General features: G+C 38.4%; 1 protein-coding gene across 1 annotated transcript in view; it reads left to right on the top strand.

Moving 5' to 3' along the window:
• RSPO2 (R-spondin 2) overlaps nucleotides 1-21,754 on the top strand; it is a 161,900-nt gene extending 140,146 nt beyond the window's left edge. Inside the window, exon 5 of the mRNA XM_004282937.3 lies at nucleotides 19,828-21,754. Within this exon, the coding sequence (XP_004282985.1) occupies nucleotides 19,828-19,940 (113 nt within the window). The 3' untranslated portion in view covers nucleotides 19,941-21,754. The remainder of the gene's footprint in view (nucleotides 1-19,827) is intronic.
• Nucleotides 21,755-22,228: the final 474 nt, after the last annotated feature.

The following is a 22,228-nucleotide window of genomic DNA, read 5'->3' as shown; positions in this document are numbered from 1 at the left end:
TCATTTATTTGGTCTTGTAGGTTTTTACCTTCCTCCTTTGTCTGTAACAAATTATTTTGTCATTTTATTTATTTATTTTTCTTTTTTTGATGGGTGGTGCTGTATTTCTGTCTTCCTGGTTGTTTGGCCTGAGATGTCCAGCACTGGAGTTTGCAAGCAGTTTGATAGAGCTGGGTCTTGGTGCTGAGATGAGGACCTCTGGGAGGTCTCACTCTGATTGATATTCCCTGGGGTCTGAGGTTCTCTGTTATTCCAGCGGTTTGGACTCAGAGTTCCCACCACAGGAGCTTGGGCCCAAACTCTGGTCTGGGAACCAAGATCTTGCAGTCTGGTCACTGGTGGTTCCTCCCATCCACTTAGGTGTCCATGGTCCCCCACCAGTGCCTGGTAGGTGCCCTACTTGTGAGGAGACATGAATTCCATGTCCTCCTGTTACACCATCTTGACTCCACCCTCTGTTTGTGGATTTTTTGATGATGGCCATTCTGACTGGTGTGAGGTGATACCTCATTGTGGTGTTGATTTGCATTTCTCTATTAATTAGTGACAAACATTCCAAAATTTAGTAGCTTAAAATCAAGAATTTGATTATCATTTTGCATGGATCCAAGAGTGGACAGGTTGTGGCTGGGAGGGTCTCACCTGGGGGCACTCATTCTGTTGTGTCAAGTGACTGCTGAAGATGGACCCATGTGTAGGCTTCTTACTCCCATGTTTGGATTCTGGGCTGGCATGGTGGAACAGTTGGTGCTGGCTGTTGTCTCTCTATTCACATAGCCTCTCCATGTGATCAGCTTGGGTTTCCTCACAGGATGGTGGACCCAGAATGGAGATGCAATGCTTCTAATGAAAGAAGTTCCAGAATATTACCTCTGTCATGCAAGCTGCTAAGGCCAGTCCAGATTCAAAGTGGAGGAACAGACTCCTCCTGTGGATGAAGTGTGGCATACGCGTACAAGTAAGGAAGAAAATGATGGCAGCTATCTTGGGGTCACACACTATAGTGTTTCTCACTGCTCACTTTACTCCCCAATATAGAAGGCTTCCAGTACTATACAGTATCATTGCTTGGTTAACACAAACACATCTATCAGAGTTTATTGAATTTTATTAAACAGGTAATTAGGTTATTTAAATTTCTTTTTTAATTCAGAAAGCCTTGGTTAGATTATTGCATAGATGTTTTCAAGGATTTTAGTGATATTCTGGGAAATTAGTTAGGATATTTTCATAAACTGGAAATAAATTACTTTTTCCATTTTGGAAATAGAAGACAGGCCTCCATTATCCAAAAATTTGCCATCCAGCATGTTTTCAGGAATGAATTATGTTCAGATAATGAGGATTACTGTTTTGAAAAGACAGAAATATACTTAAATATACAACAATTATAAAGTATAATGCCAATGTTTTCATTTCTTGAAAAAACGTTGCAGAATATCTTACGAAACCAAGTAGTTGATTAGCATTTATGATACAGTAACACTTTTGTTTACAGGATGTATATATATATATATATATATATATATACACACACATATATATATATATACACACATATATATATGTATGTGTGTATTTATATATACACATATATATATGTATGTGTATATATATATATACACATACATATATATGTATGTGTGTATATATATATATATATATATATACACACACACACCTTTGGTTAACTATGGTTATTTCTGGGGGTTGTTTTTTTATTTGGGGAGTGGATATTTTACAGTGATTTTGTATTTTTTAAAGAAATATTATACTTACTAAAAAGTACATGTAATTTATATTTACTGTTTAAAGAACAATGATAAAATCATCCCTGTACCCTACCATTCAGTTTATAAAGTAGAAAATTATCTCTGACTTCACCAAGATTGCAGAGTAGGAGATCCCCAGCCCCCATCCCTCCACAAAAATCAATAATTAGACAGCTATCCACAAACAAAAACAGCTCTGGGAGAGCTCTGGAATCCACTTGAGAAACTTCAGCAACCTAGTGGGACAAAAAGTCCTGAGAATAACCACACAAAAAGAGAAGGAAGAATGTTTCCTTTCACCTCCATCATCCTATCCCCCAAGGCTGCACTCTTGGCACCAAGGAAAACTCCCCAGCTGGAAAGAGTTTGCCTCACAGGGAGAGGAAGAGTGGGGTGAATGACCAGCTTCCCCGGCCTTTTGGAGTATTACATGAAGGACCCACTTCAGTCACCACCACCAGAGACCAGCAAACCTGAGACACGACCCATAAAGATGTGTGGGAACGAGGAAGAAGAGCACGGGCTCCAGTGTCAGATACACAGTGAAAGAAGCCACTGCTCCCAGTGACGTGTCCTACGGATGAAAACAGCAGCTTTCACTACTGAAGAAACCAAGGGCCAGCACAGCCACCACAGATGTCACTGGGTTTTTGCCCCCCGGTATTCATGTTTGCTGACACCAGCCACCTGAGTCCCTCCCTGCTCCCCTCTCCCTCCCACCCCGGCAAAAGCCCAGGATCCTCTGTGGCTGCATGCGTACCAGATGCCAGCCCAGAGCCCCCCAGCTGACCTTGCTGCTGTGTGTGCTCTCTGGGCCAACCCCTCCAGCTGTGTAGCTGCGCACTGCTTATCTGACCTCCACTGCCATGTGTGCACCTGTGACCAGGTCTTACAGCCATGGAAGTGCATGCTGATACCCAAGGCCTCCACAGCTGCTTGTGGTCCTGGATCTGGCCTTGTCTTCTGTCACTGGCCTGCACCACTGGGCTCATCTGCAGCAAGCCACAGCTGCATGCCTCTGGCCCAACCTCCATCACTGGAGAGACTACACAGCCACAGGAGGGAATGTTGACAGCCAGGGCCCCCACAGCTGCTTGTGGGTCTGGATCTAGCCCTGTCTCCTATCACTGGCCTGTACCACTGTGCTCACCTGCAGCTAGCTGCTCCAGCTATATACCACATGCTACCAGCCTGACTCCTGATGCCAGGCTTCACTGCTGGCACCAGAGATCAGAACCAGAAGCCAGCACCCTCACAGCTTCCAGTGCACTGCAGTTGGCCTTAGCCCTTACTGCTTGCCCTGCCTCCCACCAGTGTGTGTGTGTTTGCAACTGGCCCCTGCCACTACACAGCTACCTGCAGCTGGCTTCCTAAACCTGAGTATGTGCACACCACTGGCTCCAGCCACTACTGCTGCCTGCCTTGGTGCCTAACGTCTGAACTGGGAGTCACCAGTGAAAACCCCAAAAGCCCTTGTGGCCTCTGAAGACATCCTTCCCCCTGCAGCATTCACCAAAGACCATGCAGTTGAGAGGGTGCCTACTCTTACCGTTCAACGTATTACTGGAATTCCTAGCCAGAGCAATTAGGCAAGGAAAAGAAATAAAAGGCATCCAAATTGGAAGGGAAGAAGTAAAATAGGCTGTTTGCTGATGGTATGATCTTGTTCCCAGAAAAAATTTAAAACTCCACCAAAAAATTGTTATACCTTATAAACAAATTTAGTAAAGTTTCAGGATACAAAATCAACATACAAAACATCAGTTGCATTTCTGTACACTAACAATGACCTACTGGAAAAAAGAAATAAAATAATCCCATTTATAATAGCATTAAAAACAGTAAAAAAAAATTTTAGAAATAAATTTAACTGTGGAAGTGAATGTTCTATACAAGATATTAATGAAAGAAATTGAAGAAGACACAAATAAATGGAAAGATAGCCCATGTTCAGCGATTGGAAGAGTTAATATTGTTAAAATGTTCATACTACCCAAAGCCATCTATGGATTCAGAGTAATCTTTATAAAAATTCCAATAGTATCTTTCACAGAAATAGAAAAACAATCCTAATTTTCATATGGAACCACAGAAGACCCCGAATAACCAAAGCAATTCTTGAGAAAGAACAAAGCTGGAGGCATCACACTTCCTGATTTCAAACTATATTACAAAGCTATAGCAATCAGAACAGTATGGTATTGGCATAAGAGCAGACACACAGGTCAATGGAACAGAATAGAAAAGCCCAGAAATAAACCCACACATATCTGGTCAACTAATATTTGACAAGGAAGCCAAGAATACTCAATGGGGAAAGGATTGTCTCTTCAATAAATGGCTTTAGGAAAACTAAATATCCACATGCAAAAGCATGAATTTGAGCCCTTATCTTACATCACCAAAAATTAACTGAAAATGGATTAAAGACTGAAATGTAGGACTTGCGACCGTAAAATTCCTAGAAGAAAACATAGGGGAAAAGCTCCTTTCAGAAGAGTTGTATTACTTTACACTTAAACCAGACATATATGTAAATACTTCATTATTTTTTTCATCTACTTCATATTTTAATTTGTTGCACTTAATTTTGAATGTATACATATATAGGTACATACCAATCGTAGTTGATAGTATATAAAATTCCCATGGAGTAGCACTTAGGGAAAAAACTCTTTGCCTGCATAACATTATGCGTTAAGATAACCCTTAATGGGAACTGATCTAATTTCTACCTATAAAATAAAATTTTGCTGGCATTAGGGAATATTTATTACTCAATGGGAAAGCCACAGTATTTCATCAGTGTACTCAACTTACATAATGCGCAACTTGTGGAGTTATGTGGAATGAATTTGGAAAAGGATTTATGCTCAAATATTACTTTTTTTTTCCTTTAACTTTATTTATTTACTTTTTATTATCACAGTTTGGCACAGAGAATACATTTATTCAATTCTTTCCTGCTGGAAAGACCATTAATTTTTTGGCTTTCTCTTGTAAAGAGACCTAGGAATGACAGTATGAGGAAGGAATTAGGAATCAAGGAAGGTTATTAAACATGTCCGTGGCCTCTGGATTTCCATGCACTCCATAGACAGAGCGATTTACACAGGAATTAGTTTCGATTGCTCAAATCTAATATTACCAGATAAGTTGCTAATACAGTTTTGCCTGGAGAGAATCCCTTATCTTTGCTTTTTTCTTTATCTCTTTGATAATGTGAATGTGGCCAGGCACATTGTAGCCATAGAAGAAACCATTTCCACCCTCTGTTTGCTTCTGTTCCTCAGCCTTCAATAACCTCAGATTTCCCCATCCTGAAGAACCCCTTGCTCGCCTCTCCTGTCTCTCTCAGAACAGTGCTGTGTAGTGGAGCCTTCACTCTCATCTTCCCTCTGACTTACTCCAGCCCGCCTGGTCTCTGCATTCAGCATCACTGAACTCCTGCCTTAAAGGTCACTGATGACATCCTAATGACCAAATCAAATGGCCATTTTCTTTTCATTTCATTTTTAAATAAGAATTGTATATATTTCACGGGTACAACATGATGATTTGATATACATCTACATAATGATTACTGCAGTTTAGCTAATTAACATGTCTTCTCACATAGCTACTTTTTGTGTGTTGGATGAGAGCACCCGAAATCTACTCTTAGCAAATTTCCAGTATGTACTACAGTATTAGTAAACTGTAGTCATCATACTGCCTTTTTACCTTTTAAGTATTTCTTTAATACTTAGAACAAAATGGCATATGACCCAAATGTTGCCATTTTGTTTTTGTAACATCTCCCATGCCAACTTCCCCAAAGGGTCATGTGTTTAGAACCTCTTTATGATTCAGTCTCATTGGTGTTTTTGTAATGGAAATCCTTAGGATAGGACCTATGACAAAGCAATCTTTATACCAGCTTTATACCAGCTTATAAGCTCTAACTAGTAGTAGTATAGTAAGCCTTCAAAAATCATATCCTATCATGATGAAAATGTTTCCTTGTCATTTGGGTGACATCAGTGATTGATTTCTAAATGAGGAAATATTTCTAAAATGGTCCCCTAGACCAATTTGTATTTGAGTTGAGTGGTAGCCATAATAATCATTTATGTCTCCCTCCTTTTCATTCCTTCCTCTCTCCCTTCTTTCCTCTCACCACACAACTTCCTCTTGTCCAGATTTCCTGTTGTTTCCATATTTTATTTATAAATACAGGAACTGGAGGAGAGATCTTAAGTCATGCTCTGCTCTTAGTTAATAGGAATCATTTTCCTGTATTTTATGGCATAAAAACTGGATGCTTAAAGAAACTCTGCTCTTCAGTGCAAAATGTTCTGTCAGAGCCGGAAAAAAAGCATTGATTAGTGATGACTCCAAACCATAAACTTTTACTGTAGCAATTTTGCTACTCCTTTTGAGTTTATAATTTTTAATACCCGAGATTTTTTTTAGTCTTATCTTAAAAGAAACTTGTAATTTGTTGGTCGTAATCCTAAAGAATATAATTTTATGCTGTAAGATAAACACACATATATTTACATGAAAGTAAGCTGTTCTCTCAACTAATGTGCCCAGATAGTCTATGGAGGCGGATATATTTTGGATACACATGCATTCATGAATACACACACACCTCAGAGAAATTGTCTCCAGTAGTTTTGAATAGCCTACCTCATTGCTACTGAAACTTTTAGTGACCCAGAATTTAAGTTTAAATAGTCATTAAAATATATCTGCAGTTCTCTTTCAAAAAAAGACTTGATTTATGTTAGAACCAATTTAGCTTTTAACAATACATTTAAATGGCATTATTTGGTGGAATTTTAAATTTTTCTATAAGAAGACTTGGAAACACATTAATTTAAGGCAGTTTAAAAATATTTATTCCTTCAAAAAAGTATCAAATTATAAATCTTATATTTATCACCCATACATTTTTTTTCTGTTTTGTATTAGAATCAAACTGATTGGAAGCGATTTCCAGAAGTTTCTTAATTCATTCCTTGTTTTCCAACTGTGTTCTAATTAAGCTGTTGTCAGAAAAATGGTTACCTAATTTTTGAAAAATGCTAAAGCAGAAAAGCTTTTCATATCTGTTCTCAGTAACTCGGTCTTTAACTTCCCTAATAGATAAAGAAATTATTATGGTTGTATTATAGCTTTGTAGCTATAATTTTATGTATTTTTGATTAGCAACATAGTGAAAAAAGTTCTATTTTAGAAGATAGTTTTTCACATATCCTGTGAGCATTGACATCTTTTTTGTTTCTCGGCAAAGCATTCTCTGTAGTCTTTCCTCAAAGTCCTTTTTAAAATAACCATTTTCATGTTGATGCTTTTAGGTCAAGTTTCAGCTCAGGTCCTGGAACCTGCCCTGCTCAGACTGTGAGAGTATGTATTCTATAACATAGTAATAGCTCACTGATATTCTTTTATGTAGTTTTTCTTATCAAATTCCAGGTGATGTCTTCACTGAAATTATAGTAGTTTGGAATGCAAGACTCCTCTTGGATATCTGATTCAGTGATGATTTATTTTAAATAATTTCCATTACATTTAAAACTTTTTCATGTTATATGTAAACTTTTCATTTCTCATTTTTCTTTAACACCTAAGTCAAATAAAACTGATTAGGACATAGTGATATAAACATGACCATGAGCAATGCTTGGGAAATACTACAGATACTTATTATGTATATGAGTGTCTGTATGGATTTTTAGCACTTTCTTTTGATTTCAGTTTATATTATATGTTTAACAGTCTATGTACTTTTTCTGGAGCGTGAAATACCATTTCCAGTTGGGGAGAAGTAAACTCATTTTATTAAACAGTAGGATGTTTGTGAAAAAAATAATTATTAGCTATATTCTGCTCTTTTAATATCTGGCAATCACCAAGATATTAGGATTCAAGAAAACCCAGCAAAGGTTGCAGACTTTTTGAAACCTTAGAGATGTGATGTCACTAATAATCATTAGGTGTGTTGAACATGTTATTTAGAGTACCTTGTAAAATATTTTTCCTCTAATTGAAATCCATTGCTGCTACTTGGGTGGTTGACAGAGATTCTACAGTGACCAAAACATTTGTCTGGTCTTTACTTATAGATGGAGACTATTTATTTTGGCAAATATTTGTTTATTTTCCTTGTTCTGCAAGAATAACAAAGAAAATATGCCCTTGATCATCTTGGTCTTGTAACAAACCAATGATGGTCCCAGCCTCCATTTTATGAATTTAGTGGTTCAACCCTTTGACTGAAGACCTATTCATAGGGTTTGTGGGAGTTTATGATTCAAGGGAAGAGTGTAACACGGACTCCTTCCTCCTCTCCTCCCTCTAAGGAGATCACATTTATTATACCACAAAGGTGATGAGAGAAAGTACAGCATAATGGATAAGAGTGTAAGCTTCGGGACGAGACTGCGTTCAAATCCAAACTCTACCACTTACTGGCTGTGCCATCTTAAGTCACCTTACCTCTCTGATCTTCTGGTTCTTCTTCTGCAAAGTGGTACCGAAGAGAGTATCTATTTCATAGGAATATTTTTAGTATGAAATGAGTTGACATATGTAAAACGCTTAGTGCCTGGCTCACAGCTAACAGCAGCAGCATGAAGATGATGATGATTTAATAACATGGAGGAAACTCATAGCATCTTTCTGAAAGAAGGAAAAAGACTTGTAATATGCTTCCTTCTTTCTGTGATACAACCAATAACATTTTATTTTATTTATTTATTTATTTTGCGGTACGCGGGCCTCTCACTGTTGTGGCCTCTCCCGTTGCGGAGCGCAGGCTCAGCGGCCATGGCTCATGGGCCCAGCCGCTCCGCGGCATGTGGGATCTTCCCGGACCGGGGCACGAACCCGCGTCCCATGCATCGGCAGGTGGACTCTCAACCACTGTGCCACCAGGGAAGCCCAACCAATAACATTTTAATACCTCTGGTATTTGCGTTACCTGGTCTAAGGGGTCCTTTTTTGTTTGTTTTTCCAAGTTTTGAAGTGCCAGATCTGTATCCTAGTAAGGCAGAAGCTCCAAATTTGATGATAATTTTAATTGTTTTCAACCATAGTCTTTTTTTTTTTTTCTGTCCAACTCCTTAGAATTTCTGCAAACCAAGTAGATTGTCTTTCAAACCAGAATCTGTTGAGTGAATTGAGAGATTCTTTAGAGTAAAGCAAGTTTGTGGAATATAACCACAGTAGAAATGAATCTGCTGTAACATGAGTGACCTACAACATGAGTGACTTAGCTTGAACGAAAAGATAAGGGACCCTTTCTTCATGTGTACATTCCTCTCAACACAGGCAGCTTGATCTCTGCTGCTTTCTCGGGGCATCACCACAAAGAGAACCTAGGGAAGGGAGTCCGGGCACAAAGAGGCTTGCTTCGTTTCACAGTTCAGAAGCTACCTGTCAGCTCAGTTGGGAAGGAGGAAGCCATTCATTTTGAAGGGATGCCTGGCACTCCTTTCTTTATCCTGTTCCAAAGTCCTTTCTCTCTCCTGCCCACACCCTTTTCAGCACAGCTTTATGCTCTCGACTTGCATGTATCTTAACTTTGCACTGAATCATGTCTGAAGCTTAGCAAAAAAATTCTGGATTTTCCCTCCTGAAGGTTTCATTCAAGAGTCAGTGTATGGCTAGGAAACCTATATTTAAAAAAACAAAAAAAACTCCCTGGAGGATTATACTATCTCTGGCCCATAAACTAGCTTTTGGAACCACAGGTCTAAACTTCTTCCAACTCTCAGCTGAAAAAGAAACATCCCGTGTCATCTTCCCTTGAGTTTTACCACGGGCGCACTGTTGACACTGAGTTGCGCTAAATGTGTTGCTTGACCCCAGGAAACTGAGGCTTTGAACGCCTTTAACCCAAGGAATAATTAATATGAGAAATAGAGGTTGTAGGCCAGTCCCAATGGGGAGCTAATATGGCCCAAGAGCACCCTGATGTGCTGGGGGACTGGGTGGGGATCTTGATGCCTCCAGCCTAGTATTTACTGATTAATTTGTTTGTTCAGCAGCCATTTAAATGATTATGAGATCAAAGAAGTTTTGCTGGGCACAAGGGATCCAAAGAGTATAGTGGAAAGAGTACAGGTTTTAGAATCTGCCAGATGTTGGTTTGAATCACTGCCGAGCTATGTGATCCTGAGCTGTTTACTTAACTTCTCTAAACCTATTTCCTCATCGGCAAAGTGAAAATAATGCTTACCTTGCGGGCTGTCATAAGGATTAGAAATAATACACACGAGGCACCTCATCTGGTGCTAGAATTGATTTAGCATGTACGTGCCAGGTATAGTATCTGAAACTTGACACACATTTTCTTTATCCTTTACAGCAATGCTGAGGTGGGTACCATTGATATTATTTGTTCAGAAATAAGAAAACTAAGCCTTAGAAAAAGTAACTGATCCAAGATCACTAGCTTCTGAGAGGCAGAGCTCTGCTTTGAATCTATGACTGTCTGACCCCCAAACCCATGTTCTTAACCATGTATCCTGGATGCCCGCCTAGTCCAGTGTCATGTGACTCACCCACCCCTCCAGGCTAGACCTGGGAGTGACCTATCCATGGACTGGCCAGGCATCCACGACTCTGTAGTTTAACTGAGGGGGAGTAAGGCACGTTGAGTTCTTCTCTTGGGAATATGCAATTAAGGCAAAAGAGATTGAGGCCGTTATAAGAGGGAGGTAAGCTGGAAGGGCATGGGTTTATTCAGGGCCAGGGCTGCCTTCATCAACCATGTGTAAGCTGGAGTTGAGAGCAGAAGCCATGTAGAGTCCAGGAAGAACAAGAGAGTTCGCTTGATGATGGATGACAAAGACCCTATGGTTTTGGTTCCTGACCACATTCAGCGTTCAGATCTAGCCCAGACATCTTTGCTCTAGCTCACCATGTTAATTGAGATAAATTTGAGTGAATATCTGTAACTTAATTTTTAGGAAGCCTCTAACCAGTACTCTGTGGCACATATTGGCACTACATTGTAGCTATTTGTAATTTTTCACAAACTAGTAGCCATGAAATATAAGCACACATAAAATTGCAATAAAAGGTGGTAAATTTTTTAGTTAGGGAGGTTCAAAGTGCTACAGGGGCACAGAGGAGGGGATGCAGTTATGGAGGCTGGAACATGTATCCCCTCATGTCACCCTGTGTTGACTGTCCTCATGTAAGGCCTGCCACTTAGGTAAGCCATAGGCTGGACTGATAACCAACGCTCTGACGTAGCTACCATGTAGAAAACATTATTTACGTTCTTACTGCTTGTAAGTATGTCTTCAAGTTCCAAATTGTGTTGAGTCCAAATTAAATAAATGCTTGCCGTATGATGATAGTCCTACATTTCATTTCTTGGACTTTTTTTTTTCATTTAGTTAATAGTTATCGATTGAAGCCCAAGATGAAGGGATTAAATCATCTTATTCAAATGGAGTTATCTTAAAAGGTACCTTCCATTATAGTATGAAGTCAGCTTTGGAGCAACTTGGAATTCTTCTCTGGTTATCCCATCACTCCTAATCAAATGAAATCAGTATCATTTTCTCTGCAAAACCTGATTTTTTTTCTGACTTAATTTAAGAGTGGCAAATGAGCCTGATTGTTTTCTGCAAATTTTATTTATTTTGAGTACATTCAGGGTGCATAGCTGCATGACATTCTAGCAGAACGGTTTGAATGCTTAAATTTTTTGATGATGTTCAATTACATGAGAATGTGTCTGAAGCACTTACAGTGCATGGTCCATAGCAGGAATGTCCACCAATCCACTTACCCCACCAAAAAATTTTATAGATTGCATCTTGATAAAAGGTAAGGAGAAGAATAAGCAATGAATCAATGCAGTGTATATTTACAGAAAGTCTCTAAGTTACAGATAAGTTGTCATGTATGCCGTATTAACAGTTCATAATGGGTTTTCAGTTATGATGAGGCCATGGGTTTTTCTCATAGAACTCTGTCAGAGTAATATCAGCCGTCTTCTAATACTCTTCTGCCTTTCTTGAAAAATAACTCTATTGCTGTGTTCTTATCCAGGGACTTTTATTTTTGTTTCTTTTTGTTTTTGTTTTTTTTTCTTTTGCCATACGCGGGCCTCTCACTGTTGTGGCCTTTCCCGTTGCGGAGCACAGGCTCAGCGGCCATGGCTTACGGGCCCAGCCGCTCCGAGGCATGTGGGATCTTCCTGGACCGGGGCACGAACCCGTGTCCCCTGCATCGGCAGGCGGACTCTCAACCACTGCGCCACCAGGGAAGCCCCAGGGACTTTTAAAGCTGTAAAATTATATAAGAGAGAAATATTGAGACCTGGCTGCAAGTCCAGCTCTGCTGCTAATTAGCTGTAGGAATTGGATAGGTCACTCGGATTTCTCTGTGCCTGGCTTGCTTTATTTCTAAAGCATTTAGCAGAGTTGGACTAGAGCAGAGGGTAGTAATGTCGGGTATACTTGCTGTCTCTCCACCCTCCCCAACATGGTCCACTGCCTGAGGCTGGGAAGCCAACGTGATCAGAAGCCTTGCTCAGGAGTCACCACCTAACAATCAGCTTTTGTACTTGATATTAAATCTCTGCACTCCCTGCACCAGAAGATAATGACGATCATTCTTAGATTTACAACTCTATTCTTCTTTTTTTTTTTTTTCTTCTGCGGTGTGTGGGCCTCTCACTGTTGGGGCCTCTCACGTTGCGGAGCACAGGCTCAGCGGCCATGGCTCACGGGCCCAGCCGCTCCGCAGCATGTGGGATCTTCCCGGACCGGGGCACAAACCGTGTCCCCTGCATTGGTAGGCGGACTCTCAACCACTGCGCCACCAGGGAAGCCCCACAACTCTATTCTTATAGATAAGAGACCTAAGAGAAAAGGACCTGTTCTTTGCAGGTAGTTTATGTTAACTTTCCCCGTAAGAAAATGGGAACCTGGGTTTGTGAATAATGCTTTTTTCCCCTAAATCACTGTTTGAATAGCAGATTTCATCTTTATTTTCTTTTCTCTGAGCCTCCTTTACCTTCAAACATCTTTTTAATAGAGATGTAATTACATTTTTCCTCGTGCAGCATTTGGATCTTACTACCTATTCTTAGTCCACCACAGAGCTTACCATTGGCTAAAAAGAAAAAAAGGCGACCTTCACTTGGGGTTAAAAGAAAGTATTTAAGAAGTTAGAGCCTAAAAGCTCCCCTGTATATATATTTTTAACCAGAGATACTCTTACAGTAAAAGTGAATTATTGCCCCCTTGTGGTAGAGTTATATATTTATTTTTTTCACACAAATGAAATTTTCGACAGGATGATTTTAGTTTTCACTACTCTGAAACTCTTTGTCCTTGACAGTGAACCTAAAGTAGTCATGAAAAGAACTCGAGACATTTGTGAAACCACCTCTTTTTGTTTATTCTCACCTATCTTAAACTCCATGGAATCTTGTCTAAACTGATTTTTTTTCTTTCCTGTTTGAGGTACCAGATTTCTAAGAACTTAAGTTAAACAAATCAACTGGAGCGATCAATGTTGTGTGGAACAAACCTAGATATTATTTAGGTTACTTTTCTGTAGTCTCTACTGCTTCAAATGGGTTGGTAAGGCCTTGGTAATAGAAGTTGTATCTTAGACCCGAAGAACAATAATTTTCTCCAGAGCTATACAATGAGGAAATTTTGAAACACCATGTGCAAGAAATCTTAGTGGTGATACACTTAATTCATAAAGGTTCAGGTCATCCTCAGGATTAGCTTTTCTCTTCCATTTTCATCAAGTTGAACAATGCAACAAGATTTTTGAAACCAAATGGGACTTCCTTTCAGCAAAATAGGCAACAGACCTCATGTCTACTAAAATGTCTTTGAGTAGAGGCCTCGAAGAGAAAGGAAGCCATTTTGTATTCTTCTTTTTGCAACAAAAAATATGGTAAAATTTTACAGATAAAAGAACAGTAACACACAGTCAGAATCGGCTTATTGAATCACAGCTTACAAATTAGTATAAATCTGCATAGGTAGTAAGTATTCTGAATTCTGAATGACTTTCATGTTTGTATGTTTAGAGAAGCCCATTTTGTCAGTTGTCACTCTCCACCAATAGCCTTGTAAGATGAACAAGCCAACTGGTAAGCTATCTCCAGATTGTGTATAGATTTTGAAAGCACATGCTCTTTTTTTTTTTATAAAGATGAAATGACTAAGTGACCACTTGGAAGTTTCAAGTTATGACTTGAAATTCAAGATGTCCAGTAAAGTTTCCTTAGTAGATGGCTTGTTATTTTTCAACACTATGACATTTATTGGTTTGTCTCTAGATTATTTTTTTCTCAAAGAAAATTTGATCACAGTCATCAAACAACTATTGAACAATTTACCAGTCCTTTAAAAAGACAACGATCTCTCTCTGTGAAATGTTTTTAGTAGAGTGTATTTTTGAAAAACCAGATAGATGTTACTTAAAATGCCGATTAAGGAACTCTGTACTGTAAAGGAGCCAAATAGGTTCATTGGCTTTACTCGTTCTAGCTCACTGTCTCTGACTCTCCAGCTGATGTAAATAAATAACCATCAATATGTTGTTCTGAACCATTATGAACAGTGGAGAGATTTTTATCTTGGACGATGTAGAATATAGAGGGGTAGGTCCCAGTCGTGCTCATCATATTTGCCTACTTGGACACCTTTCTAGATACAAGAAGCTTTGTGAGCCAACATCCATTCTTCATGTCTAAAATATGTAGGTTAGTAGTTCTTAAACTTTCATGTGTTAGATGCAATTGTGATTGATCCCTCCACTAAGGAACCTGCTTACCCCCACAGTAGGAATGCTTTTGAATTACAGGCTTTTCCTTATATGCATTTATGACAAGTTTTAGGGACAAGTCATAGTAGTACTCTTGGGAATAAACTTAACTGTCATGGCCTTAAAATACAAAATACTTCAATTCATAGCTGAAAAGAAACTTTATGATTTCTGTAATCATAAAAAGAGGTCATAAAAAATTGTAGTCGGACATTTAGGTAATTTACAATTGTTCCAGAATGATAGTAAACATCTCTATGCAGAAATCTCTGTTCAACTTTAGGTTATGTTCCTAGGATAGATTCCTAAATCTGAGTCAAAAGTTAGGAATATTTTTAATGCTTTTGTATACATTGCCAGATGGCTTTTCAAAAAGACTGTATCAATTTTATATTCTCATAATGCATCCTGATGCTGTCTTACCATTTTCTCACTAGCTTTTTACATATTTTTACTTTTAAGAATCTTTGCAGTGGCAACTCATCTTAGTTGGAGGTTTTAATTATGAGATTTGATTCTTTAAATATATTTATTAGCTATTTTATTTCCTTTATGAATTGTATTTAGGTCTTTTGTCTCTTTTTTGAGCTTTTAAAGTATTTTAGGAATCAGCTGGCATTTTTCCAGAGAATTATCAATCACTCTTAAATAAATAAATCTCTATTGCTACTCCTTCTTGGGCAAACTAAAGTTGCTCATACGAGAAAAAGAAATAACCCAGTTACTATTTATTGTCTACATCTCAGTCCTTGTGGCTTTAGATGTGGAAGCAACCTTATGTTTCACCTCCAGCACATCCTCTGAAGTATGACAAGATTCATCGAGTTAGTAGTTACAGACTTCTTGTCCTCAGTTTTAGCTGCTTTGAAGGATGACTGGAGGTGATTCCCAAGTCTCCATGGTGAATTTCATAAATACAGTGAAGCCCAGGTTTCAAGTCAGCATCACAGACTTACCATTAAAATTTAGTAAAAATTGGTACTCGTTTCAGGTGATTAGCCTTGTCATCATAGTTCTGGCTGTAACAATGGTAACTATAGTTAATTACATTTGCATGATGTAGCTTACTTTGCTCAGTTGTGTGTGTATGTGTTTGTGTATATATATAGAGAGAGAAGCTTTTATCTTTTTCCACAGTCACAGCTACTGAGTTTATTCTTCAATTTTCTTTCATTGTATTTACCATTAGGAAGTCTTTCTCAAAGCACTTAGTAATCATAATACAAACCCTAGACAGCCTTTGTACCTTACTGATGTACGTACAATAACCATTGCTCCGATGATAAAAAGACTCTTACCTAAATCTAGTGAGAGGAAAAATCATTTGAAGACCTTCCTAGAATTGGGGAGCTTATGAAAGAATGAAATTCATGTCTGACTGGCAGTGGAGTCAGTATTTTCACAGCTTCATGTAATTTGTAAGTCTGCCTGATATCTTGGTTCAAAATAATCTGTCCTATTCCTGATTCTAAGAGCAGCAATCTACGGCTGGATGTTACAAGTATTTCCATAAGGGACTGTTCACCTTTTCCTGTAGAAGAGTTGATAGGTTATCCTGTTGGACCATTTCCACATGTGTGCAAGTCAGTGTCATTATGTTGGTTAGAGTGTGGCTTTGATAGCATCTTTCTAACTTTGTTCATTTTGATAATAACCTTGTCTCGCTAGTGATGGTTTACATACCTCTTCATCCTAGGAACGCAACTTTTTCACACGATGCCTCATGACTTTCTAGTGAAAGATAATTGTAGCATCTTCATCCTATAAATGTAGAAACTGAGAGTCACAACCACAATGTATTACCAGACATCTCAGTTACAAGACTGCCTACCTGCCAGGTTTCCTTCCTCTCAGAGAGGACCTTTCTCTATTAAACCACATTGTTTTCCTTAAAAACTGTTATATCTGGGCCAGTCATCTTCTTGCATTCATATAACAGTGCTGTAAAGATTTGCTCTGTAGATCAGATTCTGCCTGATCTTGAAGAGATTCCCCCAATAGTAATTTAAGGCCACTGCATTCTTCAAGTACTCAGGACAATGATATGAAGAATTTTTCATTGGAGTTGGACATAGCTGAAGGCTGACAATCTCCTCATAAAACTCAAACCTTTTCTGCTCATCCTGGGCAGTATATTTGCCGAGTCTTCTCTTGTGAACTGAGAAGTAAGAAAGTTAAGTCCATGGGTTGAATCACTCTTTGGGTGACTGGCATCATATTTGCCCTTAAATGCTCAGGGTGAATGTACTTGATAATGTGGAACAATCTGAAACTACACAAGTCATTCTCTGAGTCTAAGTTCATAGTCACAGATGTAAAGAAGTTAAGTGGAAACAAATTAGCACACTTGTAGGTTCAATATAACTTATTTTCAAATATATAGATAAGAATAGGGATATATATTTCTGTTAGCCTTAATCTTACCAATTCCTTATATTTGAAAATCTTAGTAGAGTTCAGAAGAAAATGTGTGCAAGACCCTTTTCATACTCTATGTTAGGTTATGTTTTAATATTTTACTACTTTGAGTTGGCTTAAAGTCCAAACAACCTACTATGGACCACAAAATATTTTCAGGTAATTTAGAACTATCCATGGTCAAGTCTTGGCTAATCGTCTTAAGCCTTTGGTATTTGCAAATATATCCTACGTGACACGTGGCTGACCAAAAACAAAACCAAGCAGTGAACAAATAGCACAGAGATGTCATTTAAAAGAGACATCTGAGGAAAAATTTTAGGGTTGTAATAAGGTCTCCCAAAACATCTCTAGTTGGAAACAGTACCATAAAACTTATCGCCAATGGGATAATCATATAATCTATAAAATAAGTTTTCAGAAGCATTTCTGAATTTTTTGTCCCAGTATGAACTGCTTTATGCAAATATTGAGGAACTTCTATTACACAATGTTCTATCAGCTAGCAAACACAAAAACTACTTGATATTGACAATTACATCAGAATAATATATTGAGATTAGGTAAATGACATGAAATTAACCTTCTTTGAAAATGAGAGTTTGCAGTCACAGCATAGATTTGCTGTTAGTGAAGGAGTACACATCTAACATTCAACTACATAATTTATACAAAGAATTGAAATGGTGATTGGGAAAGGTTTTCTTTAAATTATATTCAGTATATTTTTATCTTAACAAAACACATTTTAAAATCTAGGAATGTTTGCATTATTTTTTCATTTAATTTTATTTTGTTTCTAAAAGAAACTCCAGCCTTTAAATAAATGAAACACAAACTGAATTTTTACATGGTAGTCAGCGATGATTTTTTTTAACTAAGGATTTTTTGGTTGTTTTTTGAGAGAAAATATAGAACTAAGAAAACCTTCCTCATAAAACTTTATAAGTGAAACTTCTTTTTAAATATGCTATTTTATGTTAAGTATTTCATCTCTCTGTCCTTATTAGGTGTGTCTCATCATTAGAAACAGTGTTACTAAATAGTTGTAACTTTACAGTTTCTTTGACTAATGATGCCTTGGACTAAAGTTTCATTGGGTAGGATTAACTACGTTTTAAGTTGGCAAAATGCCCTTATAACATAATGCCAGAACTTAATGAGAACCAGACGTTAACTTCAAGGACCTTCATAATTTAATATGAGGCATGCTTATATTCTTATTATTTTACTGTGGTGTCCTATTAAAAATAAGTTATTCTTTTTATCTTTGTTCTTGTGATAAACAGTTGAACTCAGCAAAGTTTTACTTATTGAATCTAGGGTCTTACGAGTAAGACTTTTCCATCCTCAAACAAGACAGACACTTTCCGATCAGAAAGAGCAGAAATGAGAACCATCTCCCTTACTTAAAAATCTCATGGCATCCTTTAATCTCCTGTGACTCTGGTTTCCTGTGGCTCAAATCTGTCTTCCTAACCTGTGGTCTATTTCTTTTCCATGTCTTATATCAGCCACTTCTCCATTGCCTGGATTGAAAAGCTGACCAGCTATATCCCTGTAATGAAAGGATCTTGGGAATATTGAGTTTCTTACGTGTGGGAAGGATGGAGAGCATGGATTAGAACGGAATGTTGTATTTGTGGTACTGATGACTCTGGTGTCTAATAGCTATACCTCACAGGAAGAGAAAGCTTAAGTTTTGTGAAACTACATGATAAATTGGAAGTAGGGACAGGTAGAGGAGGAAGAAGAGCTGACGGGAGGATTCTTTCTAGTCTGTGAGGAAGAACCTTCCTGTCCTGAAGGTGTATAGCACCAAACTTCTAATGCAGATGAACTTTCAAGCTCTTTTCTGTTCTAAAAATCCCATGATTCCTATATGCTTAGAACCCAAAGGACCTAAAGCAAATGCCTATATTCCTGATTCTTTTTTCTCACAGTCCTACGTAGACATACTTGCAAAGAAATGCTGAGACCTTATAAAGACTGGAAACCATACCACAAGATGGAAGAAGTAAAATACAGCAGAGGCAAAAGGAAAACTGCATCCCAAAACTCCTGATGGAGGAAAACCTCAACTATTTAGCTGTGGTCTGTGCTTCCTAGTGGCTAAGGCAAAGAGGGAAATAGGATAACAGGGTGTGATTTTCTGGTAGTAAAACACACACCTATCAGCTCTTCAGAAATAAGCAAGCATTTTTCTTGCTCTCAATAAGACCAACTTGCCTAGGAGGTTTGTATAAGAAGCCATAAGCCACATAAAAATGATGTCCTCATGAATTTTTATAGAAAATAAAGTACTCAACATATGTCATTTCATTTATTGGCCTTTGGAGAACACTGAGGGAATAATGTTAAAAGCTAGACGTTTTCTTCTCCCGTGGGGGCAGGGAGAGGGGCGTTTGAAACTTCTGGTATATTTACTGTAGATAGATGCTTATTTTCTTTTGACCCACTGACATATGGAGCAGTAGAAAGATGTAAAGATGTCTAGTAAAGGGTAGCATTGTTAAAAGGAGGAGGGGATAAATGGAATTTTTGTGGCAGAATGATATTTGCAAGACTGATCAGGCCGCTGGGAGGTTTTTAAATATGCCAGTTCCCTGTAACAGGAAGATCAGTCTCTGTTTGAGACAGCATATCCAATTTAGTAAATTATTATTATTCCGTCAAAATTAACGTGAACAATTTTCTCTTTGAGGCTGCTTTTTCCATAGGTGATGTTTTCCAGATGGGCTTTGTATAAAACTCTTAATGTTTTGTGTTTTCTTTCCTAGAGAAAGAGCCTTTTCTGACATGTCTTCATTTCTTTCTCTTCCCCCTGTTGTAGGGAAGAGAGCACCAAAGGCAAAGGAGAGAAAGAACAAGAAGAAGAAGAAGCTGATAGAAAGAGCCCAGGAGCAACACAGCGTCTTCCTAGCTACAGACAGAGCTAACCAGTAAAATAAAAGACACAGGGTGGTGTTTTTTTTGTTGTTTGTTTGGTTGGTTTTTTTTCTTGGTTGGGGGTTGTTTTTGCAAAAGTGCACAAAGCTACTCTCCACTCCCGGACACTGGTGGGTTGCAGTTGCGCTGCTCGGACCAGTACCTGTTCCCAGTCACGTTGTGAGAGGAGGAGCCACGAGCGTGGTCTCTGTGTTATTTATGCTTTGATTTGCATCTGGAGACTGTGAAGGCAGGAGCTTGCGACCTGCAGCAGTGGCAGCAGGAGTAAGTGTACAGCATGTGACTCAGCTCGCTGTGCCCCCAGAGAGAGCCACCCCTGGTCCCACAGAGGGGCAGGAGGTGTGAGGTTGCAGACCCCCCACTGGAGAATTGACTTGTGCATATTTATGGAAAGACAGCGCTTGGCAGGCAAAGTGCTATTTCGCTTGTGACATTTCTCATATTGCATTTTCAAGGATCAAGGTATGTGGATATCTGCTTAGTGTTACCACACGTGGTTCCCAACATCTGTTACCTTCCAACTCTTGTGCACGGAGACTGCTTTTAGCTGGGGTTCCGCTGCAGGAATTCCCGTTCAGTTTCACAGCAGCTTGGATGTGTACATACTCTGCTGGGGCTACATATAAACCTCTTATTTACTGTATTTATACTTTCTTCTGTGCAACAAGTCATACCTGATTAATATTATGTCACTTTGTTTCTAGTGGTTCCTAACCATTGTCTGGTAAATGACTGTTCTAGTTTTGCGAATTGATGAATGTTTTTCTGCCCCTTGAAACTTAACTTTTCTTTTCTTTGTGGGCTTATTTCTCATTGTAAGGATAGGATAAGCTAGTTTGTACATAGGGTCAAATGACCCCTGTCAGAGAATTTGAATATCAATAGACCTTCCCTACTCCTGACCCCAGCTAAAGCTTGAGGCCTCTGGCAGTCAGAAGCCGAAACTCCCTTTGAGTCTAAGATGTGATGACTTTATGAAACACAACTGAAAACATGAGGAATTACATGCAGTCACTTGTAGTACTCATCATGCAGTTTCACAGGTCAACTAGAGAATTTTTCAAACTTTTAATTGCAAACTTCAATCTGTATAGTTTCCATTTAAAGCAGTTCCTGACTTGCAATGACAGAGCATCTACCAATATTCTTAGGTCAGTGTAGAAATTACCATCTTATGAGACCATGCGTAGAATTGGAGGAGAAACATAATTCCTACAACTGCTGGTCAGATCTTAACAGGACTCCTTTGAACCAGAATTTCTTTCTTATCCAAGACAGAGAGGAACACTGTGCAGACTTCCCAGGTGACTTTCAGAGCAGTTGTTTCAAAAACATCACTGTCCACTTGGGGGAATCAGTTCTTAGAGGGTTTTGAATCGGCTTCTTCCAAAAGCATCACTATCTTCCTGGATGATCCAGAAGAAAATTAGAACAAAAAGGAATGGCCGCAGATTTTTGAGGAAGAAAACAAAGGTAAAGCCTTTTTCTCACCTTGCATTTGCTAAACTACCTCTTCTGTATTTTTGTTTAACTTTTGAGTCAAAAGCATCTTACCAATAAATATGAATGTCAAATACGTCATTATGAAAATACTATTGCTATGAGATAATAAGCCATATATGAATGTTGTATACAACTTTAGGGTTTGCATTTAATCCTAAAGTGTTCACCTCCTTTCACATCTATTTACACTATATTCCTATTTACTAAGTGGGGAGGGGGCTTCTTTATATAGTGCTTCATCGTTAATAAGTCAATACCTGTTCTGTTTCTGGGATGTTCTTTTAGTGCATTAAAAAAAATCAAAATTATTCTTGTGGAGATATTCTTTTCTTTAGAGATATATTTAGGGGAAAAACAATATTTAACTGTACCCCCAAATATTGGTCCTTAAAAAAAAGCAGACAAATTTTTAAAACCTATGTTTGTAACTACATGTAGGACACTAACTAGTTTAGCTATAAATTGCACTGCAGCAGAGTGATTAAGAGTGGGGATTTTAGAGCCACACTACCTGAGGTCTAGTCTAGACTCTGAGGGTCGCCTGGGGCAAATTATTTCATCTCCCCAGATCTCAGTTTCCTAATCTGTAAAATGGAGGCAACAATATTACCTACGTCGTAGGGCTATGTCTTAAAGACTAAGTAAAATATGTGTAGGGCTGTGTCTTAACGATTCAGTTAGGTAAAATGCATAAAGTACGGTCAGCACAGCATGGTATAAACTAAGCAATGCACAAGTTGTTACCTGTTACTCTTGTTGCCTCTGTCCTTAGCTATTTATTT

This window comes from Orcinus orca, chromosome 17 (assembly GCF_937001465.1).
Source record: "Orcinus orca chromosome 17, mOrcOrc1.1, whole genome shotgun sequence".
Taxonomy (NCBI): domain Eukaryota; kingdom Metazoa; phylum Chordata; class Mammalia; order Artiodactyla; family Delphinidae; genus Orcinus; species Orcinus orca.
This window is presented reverse-complemented; position numbering and strand designations above follow the sequence as displayed.